Source organism: Suricata suricatta, chromosome 5, assembly GCF_006229205.1.
Source record: "Suricata suricatta isolate VVHF042 chromosome 5, meerkat_22Aug2017_6uvM2_HiC, whole genome shotgun sequence".
NCBI classification, from domain to species: Eukaryota; Metazoa; Chordata; class Mammalia; order Carnivora; family Herpestidae; genus Suricata; species Suricata suricatta.
The window spans coordinates 125,988,214-126,011,577 of NC_043704.1; the positions used below are offsets into that span (position 1 = coordinate 125,988,214).

At 35.4% G+C, this 23,364-nt stretch overlaps 1 protein-coding gene across 2 annotated transcripts in view; it reads left to right on the forward strand.

The window, feature by feature from the left end:
* RYK (receptor like tyrosine kinase) overlaps positions 1-23,364 on the forward strand; it is a 68,862-nt gene that overhangs the window by 33,782 nt on the left and 11,716 nt on the right. The window contains exons 8-13 of one of the 2 annotated variants that reach the window (XM_029940251.1): positions 2,133-2,267; positions 3,973-4,059; positions 9,277-9,346; positions 14,938-15,070; positions 16,302-16,411; positions 16,576-16,735. In XM_029940251.1, coding sequence (XP_029796111.1) covers positions 2,133-2,267; positions 3,973-4,059; positions 9,277-9,346; positions 14,938-15,070; positions 16,302-16,411; positions 16,576-16,735 — 695 coding nt within the window. The remainder of the gene's footprint in view (positions 1-2,132; positions 2,268-3,972; positions 4,060-9,276; positions 9,347-14,937; positions 15,071-16,301; positions 16,412-16,575; positions 16,736-23,364) is intronic. The other variant, XM_029940252.1, reaches the window with a different exon arrangement.

Sequence of the window (23,364 nt, forward strand, 5' to 3'; positions counted from 1 at the left end):
GAGAAAAAATGAAATCTGGCCATTTGTAGTGAAATGGATGGACCTCGAGGGTGTCATGCTAAGCGAGATAAGTCAGGCAGAGAAGGACAGATACCATATATTGTCACTCATAGGTCTAACAGGAGAAACCTAATAGGAGACCATGGGAATGGGAAAGGGGGAAAAGAGTTGGGGAGAGGGAGTGAGACAAACCATGAGAGACTTTTGAATGCTGAGAACAAACTGAGGGCTGAAGAGGGAGGGGGGAGGGGGAGGGGGGTGATGGTCGTAGAGAGGGACACTTGTGGGGAAGAGCACTAGGTGTTATATGGAAACCAACTTGGTAATAAACTATTAATAAAAAAAAGAAATTACTTATTAAAAATATTTTTAGTTACTATTATACTATTTTTGTGGACATTATCTTGAGCTAGATAGACGATTGTTTTATTGTATGTAGCAAAACCAGACTTTTTTAAAAAAAATCCAGTGGAAATCCATTTGTATATAAATTTTTTAAAAAGACAAAGAGAGGAGTAAAAAAAAATATTTGAAGACACAGTGGTTAAGAATTTTCCAAAATAACAACACAACAGACCATAGATCTAATAAGAAACTCTGAGAACTCTAGGTAGGATTAAACATATACAGATACACACTTGTGTGTATCCCGTTCAAACTGCTTAGTGAAATCAGATGTTGTCAGCCTAATCCTTTGGTCACAAAGCTCCCCAAGCCTTTTCGTCTAGAGCTCGTAGCAACCATTGGTGACCATTGTCTAGGTCTGCTATCTCTCCAGGGAGTTTTCTTCCCATGTGCTTACCAAAGCACAAAAATCTTAAGAGAAGCCATTCTAGTTTCTACTCTCTAACACTGAATTCTCCTTTTATTCTAACATTTTTTTTTAGAATGAAAATGTTAAGTTATAGCTAGAAATTTTATTTTTGCTGTTATCATAGTAAGAATGAATGGGAAAATAGGGGAGCTGAAAAACAGATGTTATCTTACAATGATATGACAAGGTTGTATGAGTATGAGATTGAGTAATTCAGCCAGATGTTTTGTTAGTTTTACAAACATCTTTTCATTTGAAAAGTTTTTTTTTTATATAGGAGACTATATTGGGAAAAATACAGTCCATAAGAGGGAATAAATTAAATTCTGTGAGTCAGGGGTGCCTGGGTGGCTCAGTTGGTTGAGCATCCAACTCTTATTTTGGCTCAGGTCATGATCCTAGGGTTTTAAGATTGAGCCCCATGTCCAGCCCCACATCTGGCTCCATGCGGAGCATGTATAGATTCTGCTTTAAATTATTTCTCTCTCTCTTTCTCTCCCTTCCCCCCCCACACTCTCCCTCTGCCCCTCTCTACCACTTGTGCTCTCTCACTCTCCTCTCTCTAAAATAAATAAATAAGTAAATAAATAAGGGGTGCCTAGGGTGCCTCTGTTAAATGTCCACCTCTTGATCTCGGTTCAGGTCATGATCTCAGAGTTTGTGAGACCGAGTCCCGCAATGGACTGTGCACTGACAGCAGAGAGCCTGCTTGAGATTCTCTCTCTCCTTTCTGTACCTCTCCCCGTCCCATGCATGCTATAAATAAGCAAACAAACATTTTGTGAGTCAAAGCTTATTTCATTTGGATGAAAGGCAGTTGAAGTGGTGGTAATGGTAATACTCATTTTAGCGTTTCTTATCATTTTAGTGTTATCTTAATTATACATTTTAAGGATTTGGGATAGGTGGAAAGTGTTTCTTTACAATTTTGTTTGGCCTTAGGGCACATGGGTGGCTCAGCTGGTTGAGTGTCCAACTTAGGCTCAGGTCATGATATCACGGTTCATGGGTTCAAACCCCATGTCCGGCCCTGTGCTGACAGCTCAGAGCCTGGAGCCTGCTTCAGATTCTGTGTTTCTCTCTCTCTGCCCCTCCCCCTCTTGTGCTCTCCGTCTCTCTCTCTCAAAAATATATAAACATTGAAGAAAAATTTTGTATGACCTTCATAAGTAATTCTCCCTGTTCATGTGTGTGCCCTTTTCCTTTTGTGATTCTTAAATTGATTAATTCCTGTGACTTGAATCCTGAGGTTTGAAGTGAATTAGTTGACCCTGATGGCACAATGAGGGTATTTATATTTCTTGGTCTGGCTTTGTTGGCTCCTCAGGTTATCCTACCTTGCGGATAGAGAAGAACGACCTGAGAAGTGTCACTCTTTTGGAGGCCAAAGCTAAGGTGAAGGATATAGCAATATCCAGGGAGAGGATAACTTTAAAAGATGTACTCCAAGAAGGTATTTATTTTCTTAAAATCAGTTTCTCAAGGAAGATTTAATGTTAACACTATAAAAATATTTTTATTTCACATTTTAAGAATTTCATGTCTTTGTGTCTAAGAATAGAAGTATACAATTTATTTCTTTTCTAAAACTGATTTTTATTTTCTTTAGATTTTTAATTTGCCTTACTACAGCTTTGGTGTAATTCTTGATTTTCAAGTACATTAAAACACATTTTTATATATTAGCATTTAAATATTACCTTAAATATGTTTTCTGTTCTTGTTTAAAGATGATCACTACCTAGCAAGCCTGTTTGAGATAGTCTAAGTAATTCTCCCTGTGACAGAGAGTGTGGGGTTGGAGCTGATGGAGCAAACATGGGCTTCGGGGTAACACCCAACTTCCAATCCCAGTCCCGTGATTTATTATTATTTATTACCTTGGAGAAATCATTTAATGTCTTCATGTCCAGTTTCGTTTTCTATAAATTTGCACTACATTGTCTGCATATGGACTAGTAGTGAAGATTAGATGAAACCATATACATTAAATGAACTTATTAATAGATGTTTGATAGATTTTAGTATCCTTCCCTTCCCCACTTATTGGTCCTTGTTTTCTTTCTTGAGTTTTAGGGTATTGATTGAGGACATGCTGGACGAGGACAGAAATTAATAATAAAGTACTTCATTGAGTTGAGCTCCTCAAGTTGTTAAATAAAGAATTATCTTTTTCCCCCTTCCACAATCCAGTTTGGAATGTTTTGAATGCATATGAGTCATTCTAAATTCATCTCTTGGTTGAGATGTTTTTAGGTCAATCACAGCTAAGAGAGAAGTTTGAACTGTCCCCAGTGACAGGTAGTAATTAAGTAAATTTTTTTTTTAATTTTTTTAATGTTTTATTTATTTTTGATACAGAGAGAGACAGAGCATGAGAGGGGGAGGGGCAGAGAGAGAAGGAGACACAGAACCAGAAGCAGGCTCCAGGCTCTGAGCTAGCTGTCAGCACAGAGCCTGACGCGGGGCTCGAACCCACGAACGTGAGATCTGACCTGAGCTGAAGCCGGAGGCTTAACTGACTGAACCACCCAGGAGCCCCTAAGTAAAATTTTTTGGTCTGTTTTTGAATATATGAAGGAAACCCATTGTTCTCTTTTGTTATTATTCTGAAGCTAAACTTAGAAACTCATAAATGCCTCTAATGGATACCCCATTACTGAGTTCTAGTGTTCCTGGCATATCATTAGTTTATTTAGGATAATTCCAAAAGAATTCTCATATACTTAGTTTAAATATGGTATTTCTAAAAGCAAGTTAAGGGGCACCTGGGTGACTCAGTCAGTTAGGTGTCTGACTTTTTGTTTCTGCTCGGGTCATGATCTCATGGTGTGTGAGATAGAGCCCTGTGCTGTCAGCACAGAACTTGCCTGGGATTTTTCTCTCTCCTTCCTCTCTGCCCCTCCCTGGTTGCATGTACATGTGTGTACTCTCTCTTGAAAACTAAATAAACTTGAAAAAAAAAAAGCAAGTTAAAATATTTCATAGTTCCAGAGAATTTGTAATAGTCATTAAAAAAACCAAAGATTTGGGTTAGAGTAATGTTGCTGACCACATATGACCTTGTTATGTTTAAGTTTATTGTGCCAGGAAGTTTTATACTTAGGATTTTATAAAAGTTATCATATGATGATCTCATTAATTATTTTTCCTTCTAGGTACTTTTGGGCGTATTTTCCATGGGATTTTAGTAGATGAAAAAGATCCAAATAAAGAAAAACAAGCATTTGTAAAAACAGTTAAAGGTAGGGTTTTTTTCCTCATACTGTTACCAGAATGCTTTCCTAAGGTAGATCATGCCAGTGAAATTCTCAGATTGTCAGTCTGCATCAGACCTTTAAGTCAGTCCATGTGAGTTTAGCTCATATGAGACTAACTTTTGAGGGATTTGACTTGTTCTCATAAGGTATAGAAAAAAAAGGTCTAATAATTTAAGATATTAAACACTTAAAAGATATTACTCAGGATCGTAGTTAAATTACATCCATTTGGCTTCACTTTTGCTATATCTAATATGTGTTTTTCCCAGGTAAAAGTTGTTTCTTTCCTCTTAAAAACGCTGTCACTTGTTTTTCCTCCTCCCCACTCCCAATACTGCTGTCTACAAAGAATAGTACCTTCTGTGAATAGTCTTGTTTACCTTCCTCCCACTCCCCTGCCTTCCCCCCACCCCCCATTATATATAATGCTGCAGAAAATATCCATGTATGGGGTACCTGGGTGGCTCGGTTAGGAGTCCGACTTCAGCTCAGGTCATGATCTCCCTGTGCAGTTCAAGCCCCGCGTCGGGCTCTGTGCTGACAGTTCAGAGCCTGGAGCCTGCTTCAGATTCTGTGTCTCCCCTCTCCCTGCCCCTCCCCTGCTCGCACTCTGTCTCTCTCTCCCTCTCTCTCAAAAACAAACATGACAGCTAGCTCAGAGCCTGGAGCCTGCTTCTGATTCTGTGTCTCCTTCTCTCTCTGTCCCTCCCCTGCTCACACTCTGTCTCTCTCTCCCCCTCTCTCTCAAAAACAAACAAACACACAAATAAATAAGAAAGAAAATACCCATGTGTGTATATATCCTTCTTGGCTTAGTTTATAGATATAGCCATAGTTGCTATTATTGCCCCAAGAGGTGTTTACGTTTACATTTTGATAAATTTTGTCAGATTATTTTCTGACAGGTAACACTAGTTAATGTTATCATGAACAGAATGCCTATTTTCACATATTCTCCTTTTGGAGAAATATGATGCCCAAGTTTTCACTTTATAGTTGATATTTGTAAAAGCTAAATCTTGGTTAAATTCAGTCATTTTAAGAAAAAGAAAAATGTGGTAACTTATAGGGTGTTTAATGTCTGATAGTGTCTGATATAGACTGACACGACAAAAATGTTAATTTTGAAAAAACAAATTTAGCATTTTGATGCAGAAATTGAGGGAAAAATTAAACTCAGTTTTATATGTAGGAGGTGACAATTTTATGAAGTTTTCAAAGTTAACTTATAAAAACTTATGTTTCTAAATCTACTTAAATGAATTGATGGAAAGTATGAAGGATTTAAGTTATACTAATCTTAAAAATGTGTAGTTTGATTTCTTTTAATTTAGCAAAGTTGCTTGCTTAACACACACATGCCATGCACACATTCTGTGTTTTCTAAACAGATGGTTTAACTTATTATACTATTCAGTATATGTTTTATCTATCTACCTCTCCTAGCCACAAAGCGCTTTTAAAGGTTAATATTTGTTTGGTCCAGTAGGTTTTCTGACCAGCTTTGAAAGATATTTTACACATAGTACTCTTTGTAAATATAAAATTTGAAGTCTTAATTTAGTACTGCTGACTTTTGTCCATTTTCCCCATTTTTAAAGAAGAATTTCTCTGTAATTTTAATATTTCTTCTGGGGTTTATAAATCTGTGGTTAGTGTACAACTGGGCTGTTACTAATTTGTTCTGAATGAGTCTTGAATTAGCAAAAGAGCTTTCTATATAGAATTAGTTTGATTTAGGACTGGAAGGGAGGAAAAAAGGAAATAATAGTGATAAGAAAACACAATGTGGATACTGGGACTGTTTCACAAGATAAGATTTCTCCTTCCGGATATGCTTGAAATTGTAGTCACTTGGTTGTTTCTATGCCTTAACCACTGTAATTGTAATGTTCCCTCTGAGCTGAACGGAAACCAGAGAAAGCACAGTGAGTCCTTAGCCAAGATATAGTCATAGTTTGCATGAGAAACAAAGAGGAAGTGCATTGACCACAGTCCTTGGCTTGGAATTGTTGGATAACTCCACATCATTGGGTATCTCTGAGATTTTTTTTTTTTTGGAATTTTTTTTTTAAATGAAAGCTATGAAGATCTGGCAAAGATCTGTCACAAATCTGTATGCTTTGTTACATGCCATACAATTAGAAATGTAGCTTAAAATGTAAAAAAGTTTTTTAAAAGATTATTGATCTTAACTATAGGCATAAATAAGAAATTGGAATTTGGCTTCATAAAAAATTTATAAATTTGCACAGAGGCTTAATGAATATTCCAATATAAATTTCCAGAGATTGAAATTAAGAATTTGAATCTCATACAATGAGTATTATGAAATTGAATTCCATAAAGTAAATTAATTAATTTGAGATTATTGGTGTTAGATTCTTATTTTGTTGTATAGCTTCTAATACTTTGCAATTTGGAAATTAATGTTTTTATTAATCATTTTGTTCTTCTTATAAGTTGGAATGTAAATATTTTATAGTATTTTCAAATGTATGCATCTTAAAATAGATCTTTCAGTATTTAAAATTAAAAGACTTGGAAAGGAATCCAGGAAAATGGTTTTTTCTTATTAAATGGATAAAATTATTTTTTCTCCAACTCAAAGTGTTCTCAGATCATCATCTAGTTCAAGTGTCCCTTGCCTAATAAAGTATGCTTATTAAAGTTAATAATTTGAAGATAAATTATGCATAAAATAACATGTCTTGAAATTGACTTTTATTTGGATCTTCATGCCAGTTGACAGGAAGGTCAACACTTATTAACGGGGTGCAGACCTCCAAATATTACTAGTTTTCAATCTGAAAAAGACTGTACAGTCCCCAAGTTGTCCTGGCCGTAATTTCATTAAAACTAATTTAGATTACAGAAAAAGAAAGAAAGGCACATTCTGCCATTCCTAGATGATCCTAAATTTTGAGCAGTTTTTAGACAACTAGAGGTTATTCTGGGAGACATCGGTGTGAAGCACCTTTTCCAAAGACATACCAAGTGTTTCAGGCTGTTGGCTTTTGTCCACTCATTTTACATTCCTACAAAGGCTTTAAACTAAGTGAAGCTTTCTGGAAAAGTGGACACTAATAGCAAGTTAATCTTGGAAGAAAATGAAATTTGTGATTGCTTAGCTTTGGCAGTTTCACTTTTAAGGAGTGACTGTGACACATACTCATAGTACTTGACTTTAGTGGTTTGGATTTTACTCTTGGTTTAGCATTTTATTAGGTAAGGCTGGGATGTGGATCTTAGCTTTGCCAGTCTATATATCTTTTTCTCCCTCTTGTTCCATTGATCAGAAACTTTGCAAATTATTACTACTATTTTTGCAATTGGCATACAAATTAGTTACTTGGTTTCTTTGAAAATGTTGTTATTTTTAGAAAGAGAGTGCTAACAGGAGAGAGTGACAGATGGAGAAAGAGGGAGAGAATCCTAAGCAGGCTCCATGGTCACCACAGAGCCCTACGTAGGATTCAATTCTATGACCCTGGGATCAAAACCTGAGCTGAAATCAAGAGTTGGATGCTCAGCTGACTGAGACTCCCAGGTGCCCTTGAAAGTGTTTTTAAAGATACATTATACTCCTAATTTTGTTTTTGATATCTCTAGACCATTTTTTAAAAACTTGAAAGTCATTTCAGTTTTATAATGAAAATATGCCATTCACTTAATGGAAATGTTCTTCGAAACAGTGGAGAAAATTCTGCTTACTATTAAGATAGTGGCCCCTGTAAGATGAAGAATTCTTGTAGATTCATGCAGATATTTGCTGACTTAAAATTCCTTTGGAGGCGCAGACTGAAGATTATCAGTAAATCGCATTATTGTGGTTTGTATTTCAAAAACATTGAACTAAAAGCCAATGATAGTTCTTTTACTTTGGACCAAAACCATAAGTTCAGATGCTAAAAATAAAATGGAATAATCATACTAGTTTTGGCTGTTATTATATGATAATTAAATTTTTTTCTACTAATTTAATATCAGTTCTTTTTGTTTGCTTGGTTTTAACTTAGGTTAGAAGAAAATAAAATAAAACAACCACAATCTTCATTCAAAACCCCTGTGGTCATTTTTTTTTAATAGTTTTATGTTTCTAAGGTTTGAACATAAAAATTGAAGGGATAGGTGCAAAATTTAAATTCTCCCATCTCTAAAACTAACTGTCTTTAACAATTTATTATGATTCTCTCCATGAATATGAGAAAAATGTCCAAATATATCTAATTTTTCAAATAATTTGTTTTTAAAACATAACTGGTCACTCAAACAATTTGTCACCTTGCTTTTAAAATTTAATATATCTTGGAGATCTTCTGTCATACACATAGACTTAAATCTTATTTTTTAAAAGTAATTGCATAGTACTCCAGTGTGGTAATTTAACTGATTCTCTTTTGAGAGGCACTTTGGGTTGTTTTGAACTTTTTGCTATCACAGCTGAACAATATTTTTGTTATGCTCTATGTAGATGAACCTCTGTGACTGTATCTGTAAAAGTAGGCTTTTAGCAGTGGGACTGATGATGTAAAGAATACATGTATTTTTACATTTTGTTAGATGTTGCTTCCCTCATGTTCCCAAGATGCTATTACTGAATGTGTTTCCTCACCCTCCTGCCCAAACTGGCAGGTAGCTGATTATTTTATTTGTCCCACTCTGACCAGGAAAATGATTACTTCCTAATTTTGTTTGTTTCTCTTTACGGAGTGGTGAGGCTAAAAGTCGTGTTGTAATTTTTTTGGTCGTTTGTGTTGCTTTTTTCAGTAAAGTGTATGCTTTTATCTTTTGACTTTTTAAATTTTTTTCTTACTGATTTGTATGAGTTCTTTAAAGAAGGGGGGAAAATGAAATTAGCCCTTTATATATGTTATGTGTTGCACATATTTGCCCAGCCTGCTGCTACTTTTTCTACTTTCTTTATGGAACCTTTCTTAATTTCTAATTTTTACCCACTCAAATTTATTCTTCATGGCTTCTGTTAATGTTCATCTATTAAATGAAATCCTACCTATTGCAAAAGAATTTTGTAATATTTTGTAATTTTGTAATAGAAATAGGCTAGACTTATGTGTATTTACCTGTATCTTATAATGAAAATTCACCTGGTAGTTTGAGGTAATTTTTTGCTAATAACAGAATGGGTTTTGTCCCATATGTAGTGTTATCATCTAAGACAATGTCTTTTTCTTTATATAGATCAAGCTTCTGAAATTCAGGTGACAATGATGCTCACTGAAAGTTGTAAGCTACGAGGTCTTCATCACAGGTGAGAGGAAAACCACCCAGCATTTAAGCGTTAAACATGGTAACATTGTATGCTACATTTTTACTTAAGAAAGTTGTGATGTCTTCTGAATTGAAAGCTTTTTGGAATAGACTTTTTTTTAAAAGAATATCAATGTGCAAAATTTAAAAATGCAGTAAAGTATAAAGAAGAAAATAAAACATAGCTAAGCTTTTGAGAGAGGGATTCTTTTTACATAATTGTGTGCATATTTTCCTTTAAAAAATAGGTAGTGATATATATCTGCTAAAAAATATCCACTGTGAGGGGCACCTAAGTGGCTCAGTCAGTTAAGCATCTAACTATTGGTTTTGGCTCACAGGTTCTCACGGTTTATGAGTTCAAGCCCCTACGCAAGCTTCGAGCTGACATTGCGGAACCTGTTTGGGATTCTCTCCCTCTTTGCTCATTCTGTCTCTCTCTCAAAATAAATAAATAAAAACTTGAAAAAATATTTTAAAAATATCTGCTGTGAGAGTCTTTAACATAGAATACCAGAGATGGGAATAATAAAAACTAATAATCCTATTTTCTAAATTTAGTGATTGTTAACATTTTGCCACTTTCGTTTGGTGTATATGTCTATTATCTATGTAGATGATACATAGATATTTATGAGTATAGAAATATTTTAAAGTAAACTGGACATCTCGGCACTTAAATTCATTTCCAGCCTGCAATTCCCTTCCCCCAAATGAAGATTTTTTTAAATGTGTATTTATTGAGAGGGAACAAGTGGGGGAGGGTCAGAGAGAGAGGGAGAGAGAATCCCAAGCAGGCTTCACACTGTCAGCACAGAGCCTAATGTGGGGCTCATCCTCATGAACCATGAGATCATGACCAGAGCTGAAATCAAGAGTCAGATGCTTAACAACTGAGCTACCCAGGCGCCCTGAAAAGGTTTTTTTAATAGAATCATATTATCATTATTATCTTTAACAAGGTTAACAGGCTTCTTGATATAATAAAACTAACTTTTTATATAAGTAACTATGTATTCATATCTACATTTAAAAAAGATATGGAACAGTTAATTGAATAGTTAACCAATGTCTTGTCATTAGGCCGTAGTATGATTTTTAAGAAATACTTGTATTTCTATATAAAGTACTTTTCTTTTTCTTAAAAAAGCTCTTATCAGTCCTCTTCAGTCCTCTATAACAGAAGCTTCTATCTTCTGAAACAAAAAGGGCTTAAATATAGTATCTTAGCATGCAGCGGTATCAGTATTGGGGCAAGGTTTTTGAAAACAAATATACTGTATCACATCAGCTTAATTTTCTGCCTATTACAGATTTGGTTGCCTATATTTAAAAAAATGGGACAGTGACCATTCCTGTTTGAAGATATTTATGGAATTCTGGGGGGAAGAGAAACACAAAAAGTGATGCAGGCAAAAGGCATCGTGCATTTTAATTTCTTTATACTTTGAGCAGTTACTTAAGTTCTGCCGAAAAATAAGATGACTATGCAGAGTTTTATTTTTGAGTTTTATTTATACTTTGGTTCCTATTTGAGAGAATGTGAGATCCTTAAAAGAAGGCAGCAATAGTAAGAGCAATAAAATGGTAATGAAAATCAAACTGAGTTATACAGCTTTGTGATGGTAGAAGAGAAAACAAGCCAACAATAAGGATACACGTATTTTTGTTGTGATAGAACATAAAATATCTTTTAGTTTCTCAGCAACCAAGTCTAAAGAAACATTAAAAGATGATAAATCTCAGTATTGGAAGGGAAAGAAACATAAATGTTTCTTGGGGAAGGAAAAAAAATTTTTCTAGTTTCAAATTCTCAAGCAGATGTCCCATTAGGCTTATCATACTTGGGGCATTGATTGATAACAATGAACAGATATACTTTTTAGTTTCATTGAGCATAAAAAGGTTCAGGGACCTTTGAAAAAGTTGGACATACAGTAGTGGTGGACTGAAGTTGTCCCATTGAAGGGTTAAAGTCAAGTGGTTGAAGAATGTTATCTTCCATTGGCCTGATTCAGTCCAGGTATAGAACTTATTTACAGAGGAATCGATGGTTAACATCCCTGAGATTATATTTCCTAAAAAACACAGTTTGTTTTCTTTGTGTAACAAAACAAGAACTGGATAATGGTCATTTAGAAATGTCCTTCTCAATAGTATTGGAAGTGCTCCATGTTCTATTCTGACTAAGGGAAGAGCCAAAAGTGTTTCATACTAGTGTGTAATGTTAACCTAGCATTTAGGTACCTCCCTAGTATTCTTACCCTGACATAAGGTCTGTGCACTACAGCATAGAAGTGGGAGACAGGGATAAATGTAGACAAAGCCAGGATTTTCCCAAGAAGCAGTTTTATATCCACTGTAGCATAGATGCTTTGGCTGAAAAATGTTCAGAACAACTATTTGCAGCATTTCTCATGTGACTTTAAACTTGTCGGGTTTTCCAGCATCTGTCAGAATGAATTAGCAGCCCCCAGGACACCTTCAGGTGATGGAATCCCACATGCTGAATAGGGTTCACACTGGACACTCAGTGACTGGGGAAGGTCTTCTAAAGGCAGATTGTATACTTTGGTCATGGCTATTGTCCTTTTTGGCTGTAGAGTAATACCAGGACTCCTAACACAGTATTTGTGCATTTATTTGTTCATTCTAATTCAGTTAGCACCAGATTTACAGTTGGAACTTTGCTAAGCATCGGGGATAAAAATGAGGGATAATGACCTTCAGTGTTCACATTACAGAACTTATCAAGCCAACAAAATAGACTGAGTAAGAAATGACCCCTCATTTCAGACTTTAACTTTTTAAAACTGGCTGTGGTATGCAGTTCCACACGCAAAACAGGTTTATTTCATGTTTGAACATTCCAAGATAAGAATTGTAAAGTGTTGAAATATTTTAAGCATTTTGAAATTCTTTTTATTCCTTTTTTCACTGGAATTTGAGAGAGTAGTTTTTATTGTAAATTAAAATAGCTATATAAATAAAAAGATAGATAGCAATTTATTTTAAGTACATCTGAAGTGCTTCCTATTAAAGTACTCTTGAGTTATTTCTGTGTGCAGTTTGGCTCTCCATTGGCCTGAGGTTGCCTGATGGTGACCTCACACCGAGTGCCCCTCAGCTGTCACCCTGCAGGCACACTTGGCAAGACTGAACCGCATGCAGTTCTTGTCTCATGTCCCCACAGAACCTTCCCTGTCTCTGCCTCATTCTTGCCTACAGCACCAGTTTCTGCTCTCATCCCCTCTTCAGCTAGGTTCCAGATCATCTTTTTATCCTCTTTTCCTTTATAAAATGGGCAGAATGAAGACCAGCCATTTGTTCTTTAAAACATGTTCATAGAGGGGTGCCTGGGTGGCTCAGTCGGTTAAGTGACCAACTTCAGCTCAGGTCACAATATTGCAGTCTGTGAGTTCGAGCCCCACGTTGGGCTCTGTGCTGACAGCTCAGAGCCTGGAGCCTGCTTCATATTCTGTGTTTCCTTCTCTCTCTGCCCCTCCCTTGTTCTCTCTCTCTCTTACTCAAAATTAAATATTAAAAAAAATAAGAATAAATAAAACATATAAAAATTTTTAAAAAACACATTAATGCAACTTGTTACCTCTGCTGATAAAGCAAAATGATTTGATCTCAAGCAGCAAACTTACTGTACCTGGTTAAAATGCCTTCAACGCTGTTTAGTGGGTTTCGGACATGAGAAGAGGAGCAGAGAAATAATTTTAGGGGTGTTACATCAGGTAACTCTTCACACACATTACCCCTAAAATCATTATGTGCTCAGTTAAACCTGAATGCAAACCTTGTTGTAGTCATTTTAGTGTGCATGGGACTTGGTATGAAAAGAGGCTCTGTCACTTCCCATGCATTTCTTCTTGGTCTCCTGGAAGGGAATATCCAGTAATCCAGGGAAAAGCATAAGGGTTTTAAAATCAAATGAAGCTTTGAATTTTCTTCTCCATGCATTTGCTGTTTGTCCTTGGCAGATAACCTAACCTCTCTGCATGGGCTTCTTTGTTCAACTAAGTGGGACTAATCATCACTGCCACCCTTAGGCTATAATGCAAGCAGAAGCTGTACTAGAGAGGTTATTTAGTGCAGGTCTACTAATCTCTTGAGAACTCATTTTCTGCTCCTTGGATTCAGTGCTTTCCCTGTTAGTAAGTCCTACACAGCAGGAAGGGGAGCCCACGGCTTTCACTTGTGTGCCATTGGGTCAGAGTTGTATGAGTGTGATTTTAAGAGACACGTGCTCATTTGAAACAATTTAGAAAAGCAGAACAGGAAAAGCTAGGTAGAAATGATCTTAAAGCCCCACAACTCAAAGACAACACCTTTTAGTTCTTGTCATATTTCTGTGCAGAGTTTTATTATTTTTTCTCTCAACTTTGGAATTATCCTGCAAACATAGGTAAATTTTGTATCTTGCTTTCATATAAGATAAACTTTTACTCCTATTTTCTTAACATCTCTTTGTGACCATTTAATTGTTATATACTGTCCTGCATTTGTACATTGAAGTTGTTTGCAACTTTTTGCTATTAATATTGCATTAACTATCCTTGTTCATGTAGCTTTTTTTTTTTAATGTTTTATTTATTTTTGAGAGAGAGAGACAACGTGAGCAGCAGGGGAGGGTCACAGGGAGGGAGACACAGAATCTGAAGAGAGTCTCCAGGCTCAGAACTAGCAGTGAGCACAGAGCCTGACGTGGGGCTCAAACCCACGAACAGTGAGATCATGACCTGAGCTGAAGTCATGTGCTGAAATGACTGAGCCACACAGATGCCCCTCATGTAGCTCTTAATGTTTAATATTATTTCCTTATTAAACATCCTTAGAGGCAGAATTTACTAAGTTAAGGAGTAGGAGTGTTTTTAAGGCTGTTACTTGTGTTATCAAATATTTATTAAATACTTATTTTCCTTGGCACAGAGTACAAAGCATTGGGTGTAAAAATAAGAGTTCATGTTAGTTTTTGCCTTTTTTGGTAGAGTTGGGAAAATGAGATGATTATGTAAAAAGTGGTAGAGGCATGGCAACTAAGGCCAGGAGAGATGGTTATACAGACAGTAAATGTAAATGTAGGATTTAGAAATTAGATTCTAAGTCCCATGTGACCAGCTAAGGACATCTTGGCTTATGTGGTAGTTGCAGCCTCTTTGAGGCCTTCTTGATTAGCATATTCTGGTCCAGTCTGCTTTTCTTTAATGTGTTGATGAACTAAAGAGGATGTTATAATACACTCATAAATGCACCAAGTCATTTTTTAGATGTCTCTGATTACTCCATAAGAGAAAAGTTTTTGTGTGACTAGAGGGTGTCTCCAGAGAATCCAGTCCATAGGAAACAACTTTGAGTTTACAACTTTTCCCTATCTGTCTACAAAGTGTGTATGTGGGAAATACTGATGTCTAGTTTCAAAGGGCGTTCATAATTTTATTACATTTTTAATGGTTATCATGTTTTTTAAGTATGTTTAAGATTTTCTTGTTTTGTTTTAGGTTATCTTTATTAATTTTTTATTAAAAATAAGCCCTTGAGGTTTTAGATTTCACTTGTCTTTCTCCTAATTTCATTATTTTGTAGAAATCTTCTTCCTATTACGCATGTGTGTATAGAAGAAGGAGAAAAGCCCCTGGTGATACTGCCTTACATGAATTGGGGGAATCTTAAATTGTTTTTACGGCAGTGCAAATTAGTAGAGGCCAATAATCCGCAGGTGAGAAAAATTTGCCCTGATACCAGTTATTTGCCAGGAACTTCTCATATTATCTTTGAAAACAGATGTTAACCTTTCTGTATATAAACTGTTTAAAAGCTCACAAAAAAGAAATTCAAGTGAGCCAGAAGGTATTTATAACCTGTTGATTTAGAGGAAAATGGTTTGTGATTCTTGTCTTAATGGTTGCACTTCACTGATGGGTGAACTTTTTCCTTTTTATCCATTGTGTGTTTGTTTATAATCACCTCAGACCCTCTCTAAACACCATCTCAGCCATTTTTCTGATAACTCTTTGAAGGCACTGGTACTAGATCTCCCTTCTAGGAATGGAAACATATTTGACAGTCATTTGGTCCATATTATACCAAAAGCTGGTCGTGATTGGAGGTCTAGATTATGGAGATAATAGATCTGTTTTTAATAAGCTTGGCTATAAAATGTCGGTCACTTAAGAGTTTCCTTCTCTTCACTATTTGTGCACATAGCTGTGAAGCATTTGGTTACATTCCAGGCACATTATGATGGTAGTGATAGGAAAGCCTACCTTGTGTTTGTTGCCTACTGTAACTTGTAGCCATATTGTTTGTTTTAGAGTTTATAATGATGTATTTACTACAGTTGCCAGGAGAAAGTGGATTCAAATGCTGCTTTGAGCGACTTATAAGTCAATATGCTTTGTAAATTGACAGGATTAAAGCCAGGGTTCCCAACAGATTGCTGGAGGCTGCAGCCCACCTGAGGAAGAATTTCTTTTACCCCTCAACCCACCATCTTGGCAGACTGGCTCTAGAGGAGCATATCAGCAGTGAGAGCTATAGACTTCTCTTGGCTTGACAATGGTCTCTAAGCAATAATCTGCTAATAAAAACTTTTGACTTTAAAGAACAGGTTATCAAATAATAAGCATTCGAAATATTAACTTGAGAATTCGGCATCCATGGAACATATTTACTGAGCAGCTATGGTATGTCCTAATTGTTGGGGAGACCTACCTAACAGATGAGGCAGTGAAGTAAATTACATTATGGAATGATAAGGACTATAGTAGATACAAATATTAGGGAGCTATGGGAGTATATTCTTGGTCAAGAAGTAGCTTTTTAAAATGCAAGTGTAGGTGTAGAGAAGTATTTTGGGATGGAGTAGGATTGTGGAATAAAATAAGCAGCTGCCACCATAATTTTTTTGCTAACTACAAAGAGTGTCATTTTTTTTTTTCTTACCGCAGGCAATTTCTCAACAAGACCTGGTACACATGGCTATTCAGATTGCCTGTGGAATGAGCTATCTGGCCAGAAGGGAAGTCATCCACAAAGACCTGGCTGCTAGGAACTGTGTGTAGGTGCCATGAGCTTGTTACTGTCCTTTGAAGCTTAGTTTTCCCTGGATTTGGGGTTCTCTCTAGGAGTCACAGTGGGCATTGTATTGTATTTAAGAGTAATCCTGATTCAAATGTTTTAAATACTCTGATTACATTTGATGTTCATGTCTTTACTTTTCAGCATTGATGACACACTTCAAGTTAAGATCACAGACAATGCCCTCTCCAGAGACTTGTTCCCCATGGACTATCACTGTCTGGGGGACAATGAAAACAGGCCGGTTCGGTGGATGGCTCTGGAAAGTCTGGTTAATAATGAGTTCTCCAGTGCTAGTGATGTGGTAAGTGCTGGGAATCCTGGAAATCAATAGAATGGTGAAGAGGCTTTATGGGTTGTTTTTTTCTTTCTTTCTTTTTTTTTTTTTTTTAAACTTTTGTAACTATTCCCTCAAGTGTTTCACTGAGAAAGCAAGGGTAGTTAGCTCCAGTCAGCCAGTTTATAGAAAGAGGCTGTGACTCAGACCATGGGCCACCACTGTGTATAATCACAGTTCATGCTCAGAGTAAACCCTGTGAGGGAGCTGCTAACACTATGAAGTAGCTAGACACTAATATCCCAGTTTTAGAGATGGATACTAAGGCTTAGAGAGGTTCCAGTATTTGGTTATTTTTCTTTTCTTATTTAAGACTCAGAATGACCAAGTGATTCCCAGATCATAAATATTTATTTCTTTTAAAAATCTCTTCCAACATTATGACCTGTGTTATTTGTAATTCCCCAGATGCCACTCTCTTCCCTTTTGTCCAATTCTCAGTAGTTCTACTCACCAGAGCAGACCATATAGTGGGATCCTTTATACATAGTGATGAATAGTTTCAGTAGCCACATTTATTTGTGGGTATTTTGTAGATATTTTAAATTGCTCTTAATTTCTCATTTGAAAGTTGGATTTTCCTATCTCTTGCTTACTACAGTTTATTACTGTATCTGAATAGAGATTAGGTAAAACTTTTGCTTATAAAGTCCCCCTCTATGACCATTCAGTGATATGCTAGTATTAAATATAAAATCATAAGAGAATCTTGAATGTGGAAAACAAATTGAGGGTTGTTGGGGGGTGAAGAGGGGGGGAAATGGGTGATGAGCATTGAGGAGGGCACTTGCTGGTATGAGCACTGGGTGTTGTATGTAGGCAATGAATCATGGGAATCTACCCCCAAAACCCAGAGCACACCGTATACACTGTATTGCATGTTAGCTAACTCGACAATAAATTTAAATAAATAAATAAATAAATAGATAAATAATCTTTTAGAATTGTTTGCTTCAAAATTTCAACTGTAAAAATTTGGCTTACACTCCTACTGTATCTTGTGTTTCATCAATAGATTTTATTTATAATATATATGGGATTACCCTTTTACTTCTAAGTTTGTATGCTTTGAGGATTACTCTTTTGATACTCTCATTTCCTCAGTGTATTTGTGTCCTCTGAATTCTGTAAGAAATTATTGCAACCTTGGTGGTAAAATGACAGAGGTTTATTCTCACAATTGAATTCTGGAGGCCAAATGTCTGATATGAAGGTGTAGGCAGGGCCATGCTCCCTCCAGAGGCCCTAAGGGGGAAACTTGCCTTGCTTTTTCCAGCTGCTGTTGGCTCTTGGCATTCCTTGGCTCATAGCTGCATCTCTCTGCTTCATGTTCACATCACCTTCTCTTCAGTATGTGTCTGTGTCTTAAAACTCCTCTGTCTCTCTAATAAAGATACTTATGATTGCATTTAGGACCTACCTGTATAATCCAGGATAAGCTTTTTTGGAGGGAGGGAAAGGTTGCATTTTTTGTTTCGATTTCAGTTTTTCTCAAATAATGAAATGCGAAAGCAGAGTTTGATTTAGCACACAGCGCCTGTATGAATAGCAGTAAGGACAACTTGTGCTCTTACTCATATGTTTTAGGGGTTGCCAGATCTTTATGTACAAGTTCCGAATTGTAGTGGAATTCTTTGCCAGCTTCTACATTAAGCAAAGCTGTTTTCATGGGAGTACAAATGAGTTTGACTTTGTTTTTAGCACATAGCTTTAAAACATAATATCAGTCAAAGAACTATGTGGTTTTCATCTGCCCTCTAATAGAAAAGCCTACATCTGAACACTTTTGAATGAAGAAAAGTTACTTTGTTCAATATAGTTTTTAAAATTCTTACTCCATTGTCGATTTAAAAGATTAAGTCACTCATCTCTTTGGGATCTTACTACTTTTTCAGTGGTTGATTTTTAAAAATTATGATTTTGTTACCCACTGAAATATAACATAATTGCCTTAGCAGAAATGAAGGGGAAGTTGTGGTGAACCCAAAACTAGTCTAATGGCAGGAAATAGAAGATGTTCTTAAATAACAGGTATCCCATGTTACTTCAAGAGATTGCAGTTTGTTTGATTAATCTCCTAGAAACAGGATTATTGGTAGTTACTATTTCAAGGGGTTATACAAAATGGCCAGTAGTGCTGTTTGCTTATACGGTGCAAGCTGCCAGAACATACACTGCTTAATTTAATGTATTTGTCTATGTAGGTATTCTGTTGTATATTTGAGCAGTAATGGGAATTGTTTTTTACGTTTATGATTAAATATTTCACAGGAACTCCTGAGTGACAATTAAATTAGATAATAAACTTTCAACCAATGAAACTATACTTAATAATACATCCCTAAGCAGGGTGCCTCGGGGACTCAGGTAAGCATCTGACTTCAGCTCAGGTCATGATCTCATGGCTCATGGGTTCAGGCTCTGTGTTGGGCTCTGTGCAGACAGCGCGGAGCCTGGAGCCCACTTAGGATTCTGTGTCTCCCTCTTTCTTAGCGGCCCCCTGCTCATGCTCGGTCTCTCTCACCTTCAAAAATAAATAAACATTAAAAAAAATAATAATACATCCCAAAGCTATGTGATCTACATCTCTTCAGCTGAGTACATTGTCCCGTATTAGCTGGTCAAGTCCCCATAGTTTAATTAAGCAAATATTTCAAAATTATATTTAGAATTAGTTAACTTTTATGGTTAATGTATTTTATGAATTTTGCAAGAGTTCACATATTTTATGTGAGAATCTGTCTTCTTTCTGAATGTAGTTGTGCTAGATACCTTGTTGCTGCTTGATCACGTGACAGCTTTATTTCTAAAAAAATCTCCATGAACTTAATGGTGAGCAACTTAACAGGAGAGTTACTTTAAAATCATAATTACTCTTAGTGTGTCTTGGGATAAACTTACTTGAAATGTCTGCGTGACCCAAATTCTCCTGGCTGTGACATTGAGAAAGCCCATGCGTTTACATTTAATTAACATGATTAGCTCCTAAAATGTTCAGATTTTTATTTGGATTCATAGAAATTCATTTCCTTAAAATATATGTGTGTATATATATTTTTTTCCCTTTAAAGATCTTTTGTCTTGGATAATTAAGATTAAAAGGAAGAGGAACATTGTTTCCTATGACTGTGATGTCACTATTAGTGTAAAAATCTGGTTTTCAGTTTTGTGAGATTGAATACTTTTTGAATTCTTACATTAAAGTACAAATGTTAAAGACTGCTTTTTAACATTTGTATTGAAAATATGTATGTATAATCATTGTTCTCTGTTCCCAATTTTCCATTATGGATGGAATTGGGGGTTCAAAAGCTACATTTAAAATGCTGGTTTGGGGCTGAAAAGCTTTGTGTGTTGTCATATGCAAAATAAGTAATGTAACTGCACTCCCACTGGAGTCCTACATGTGTAAAATACACATTTCAGGTGTAAATGTAGTACCTAACAAATGATATTACTGCCTTGGAGCGGGCATTTTCTTTGTCCTTTAAAAGAGCCTCAGTATTTTTGCATCTTTTTTATAGTTGAAAATTCTATGTGATTTGTTTGGAAAGGCATTAATGTTTTCTATCTTTAAAATGATAATTGCATCTCTTGTGTTTTCACAATTTTTACTGAAAGGATTCAATATTGCAGTATGTCAGTATTCTTATAATGTTAATATCAGCTTTTAACTGTTGAATGTAGGAAATATGCACAACTAGATTTGACTACTTATAAATCTCTTTTATTATTTTAAGACATGACATCATCTTAGGCATTCTTAAGAATTTCTGGATATTGTTTTTATTCTGTTTTCATCAGATATAGATACCACCATTGATTTTTTTGTGTGACTTTCTTTTCCTTTATTTGAAAATAAGTTTCTTGATTTATATCTTCTTTCAATTATTTAGGTAATTATAGGAACAAACATAATTCTGCTATTAAGAGACTACTTTCTATTAAGAGACTAAATGTAATCAGGAATGCACAATTAAGAATTTCTTTCTTAGTGCTTTTTTGTCTTTATAGTATTACATTGTTTTTAAAAAACATTTTCTTGGCAAAAACAAGTCAAGGAAATGATTTCCATGCTAATCTTACCAGTATGACTTACTGTAATGAGGAGACTCTTTAAGGTATTTGAACAGTTTTAGAGTGCAGAGTAAATTAAAATGTGTTCCTTATGCCTTTACAATATTTTGTGAACATTAAAAATGACCTAGAAGAAGGAGGGAAATCTGTAAAGTTATCTAGATAACTAGATTTATGGCAGAGTGCTTCTTATTATTGCTCTTGTTTGCCCAGTGTCATGGAAAGTCATTGCCCATACCTGAGCAGACTTGAAAAAGAGAAATTCACATTGATAATATACTCATGAAGAGTGGTCTTCTGAACTACTGTGGTGTCAAAGAGAAAGGTACAGTTTTCAGAGAATACCTAGTGGGGTTTTTTTTTTTTTTTGAGAACTATAGTTTCTACTTTTAGTTTTATTTTATTTTTTAGTTTAAAAGTTTTATAATTTATTTATTTTTTAAATTTACATCCAAGTTAGTTAGCATATAGTGCAATAATGATTTCAGCTTCTATACCCATTTAGTCCATCTCCCCCTCCCACAGTGCCTCCAGCCACCCTCTGATGGTTCTCCATATTTAAGAGTTTCTGTTTTGTCCCCCTCCCCTTTTTTATATTATTTTTGCTTCCCTTCCCTTATGTTCATCTGTTTTGTGTCTTAAATTCCTCAAATGAGTGAGGCCATATGATATTTGTCTTTTTCTGACTAATTTCGTTTAGCGTAATACCCTCTAGTTCCATCCATGTAGTTGCAAATGGCAAGATTTCATTCTTTTTTGATTACTGAGTAATACTCCATTGTATATATACATTTTCTTTATCCATTCATCCATCGATGGACATTTGGGATCTTTTCACACTTTAGCTGTTGTTGATAGTGCTGCTGTAAACACTGGGGTACATGTGCCTCTTTGAAACAGCACACCTGTATCCCTTGGATAAATACCCAGTAGTGCAGGTTCTGGGTCATAAGGTACTTCTATTTTTAATTTTTCAAGGAACCTCCATACTGTTTTCCAAAGTGGCTGCATCAGTTTGCACTCCCACCAGCAGTGCAAAAGAGATCTTCTTTCTCTACATCCTCGCCAACATCTTTTGTTGCCTAAGTGGTTAATGTTAGCCATTCTGACAGGTGTAAGGTGGTATCTCATTGTGGTTTTGACTTGTATTTCCCTGATGATGAGTGACATTGAGCATTTTTTCATGTGTCGGTTGGCCATCTGGATGTCTTCTTTGGAGAAGTGCTATTCATGTCATTTGCCCTTTTCTTCACTGGGAGAATACTTAAAAGTTTTAAAAGCATGGAAAACTTTCTATTTTATATTATTTCTTTATTACTAATTTTAGAATAATGCACAGATTCCCAGTATTTATTCATTTCTGTTATAGTTGTAGATTTTACACATCAACAACCTTAGACTTACCATTTAAGCATAAAATTCACATTTTAAAAGGAATAACATTGCATTGTATGGTGACAGATTGTATCTAACACTTGTGAGCATAGCATAACATATAGACTTGTCAAATCACTATGTTGTAACCTGAAACTGTGTGTCAACTATACTTTAATAAATTTAACTAAATAAATAAAAATTAGCATTAAGAGCAATTGATACAAAGTTATTGAGAAAAAGCTGGAAAGGTGAAAGGATCATTTGGACATTAGGAAATAAAGATTTACAGCTTAATATTATTAATATTAAAATGTTGCTTGGTTGTATTTAATAGTATTATTTTAATAGTCCTAGTATTTCCTGGGGAAGAGGAATAAATGGATTTGCTTTAGGAACAGTTGTTATTTTCAGAGGTGACTGGTTGCTGTCTTGTGATCAAGTATTGCCCTTGATACATTTTCTGTATTAGGTTCTCCCTAAGAATAGATATTTTCATCAGGAGATCTCATGAACATCCCTTTCCCTGTCCTTCCCCTTCCTTGTCACTATCATTTTGTTTAACAGTCCCTTCAAATAGCCTGTGTTTTGATGAATCAGTGTCTAAGCATCTGGTACCATAAAGTGTCATAAATAGCAGATATGTGTGATGGCCTGGTAGGCATCCAATATTGGTTCTTCTGTCTTCCCTAATCACAGACCTTAGGGCGGTTTCATAGTAGAAGTTGTCTCTTTTCAACATGTATGACGTCTGTGCCTAAAGGTTGCTAATTTTTGAAGTTGAGTTAGCAGCATGTACTAAATTTGATACCTAATGGAGTCAGTGAATTTTGTATACAGCCATTATATATCTGGATTAATTTAGCTGGGATAAAAAAATATCTGCCACAATGATAAATCTGGAGAAGTATTAAGATTTTTAGGTAGATAGTTAACCTTGAAGAATTGTTGAAAGGTTTATTTTAAGGGTCACTTGTATAAATTTATTAGTTATATCTTAAAATTTAAATAGTAAAGCTTTTTAAAGGTAATTTACTCCTGTATTTATATATCAGTTACAGTTATTGAAGAAGGCCTAGAAACTATGTGTCTGAAAACCTAAAATTCATAGAATAATAAAAACTTTAAAAATAGTGTATTTAGGA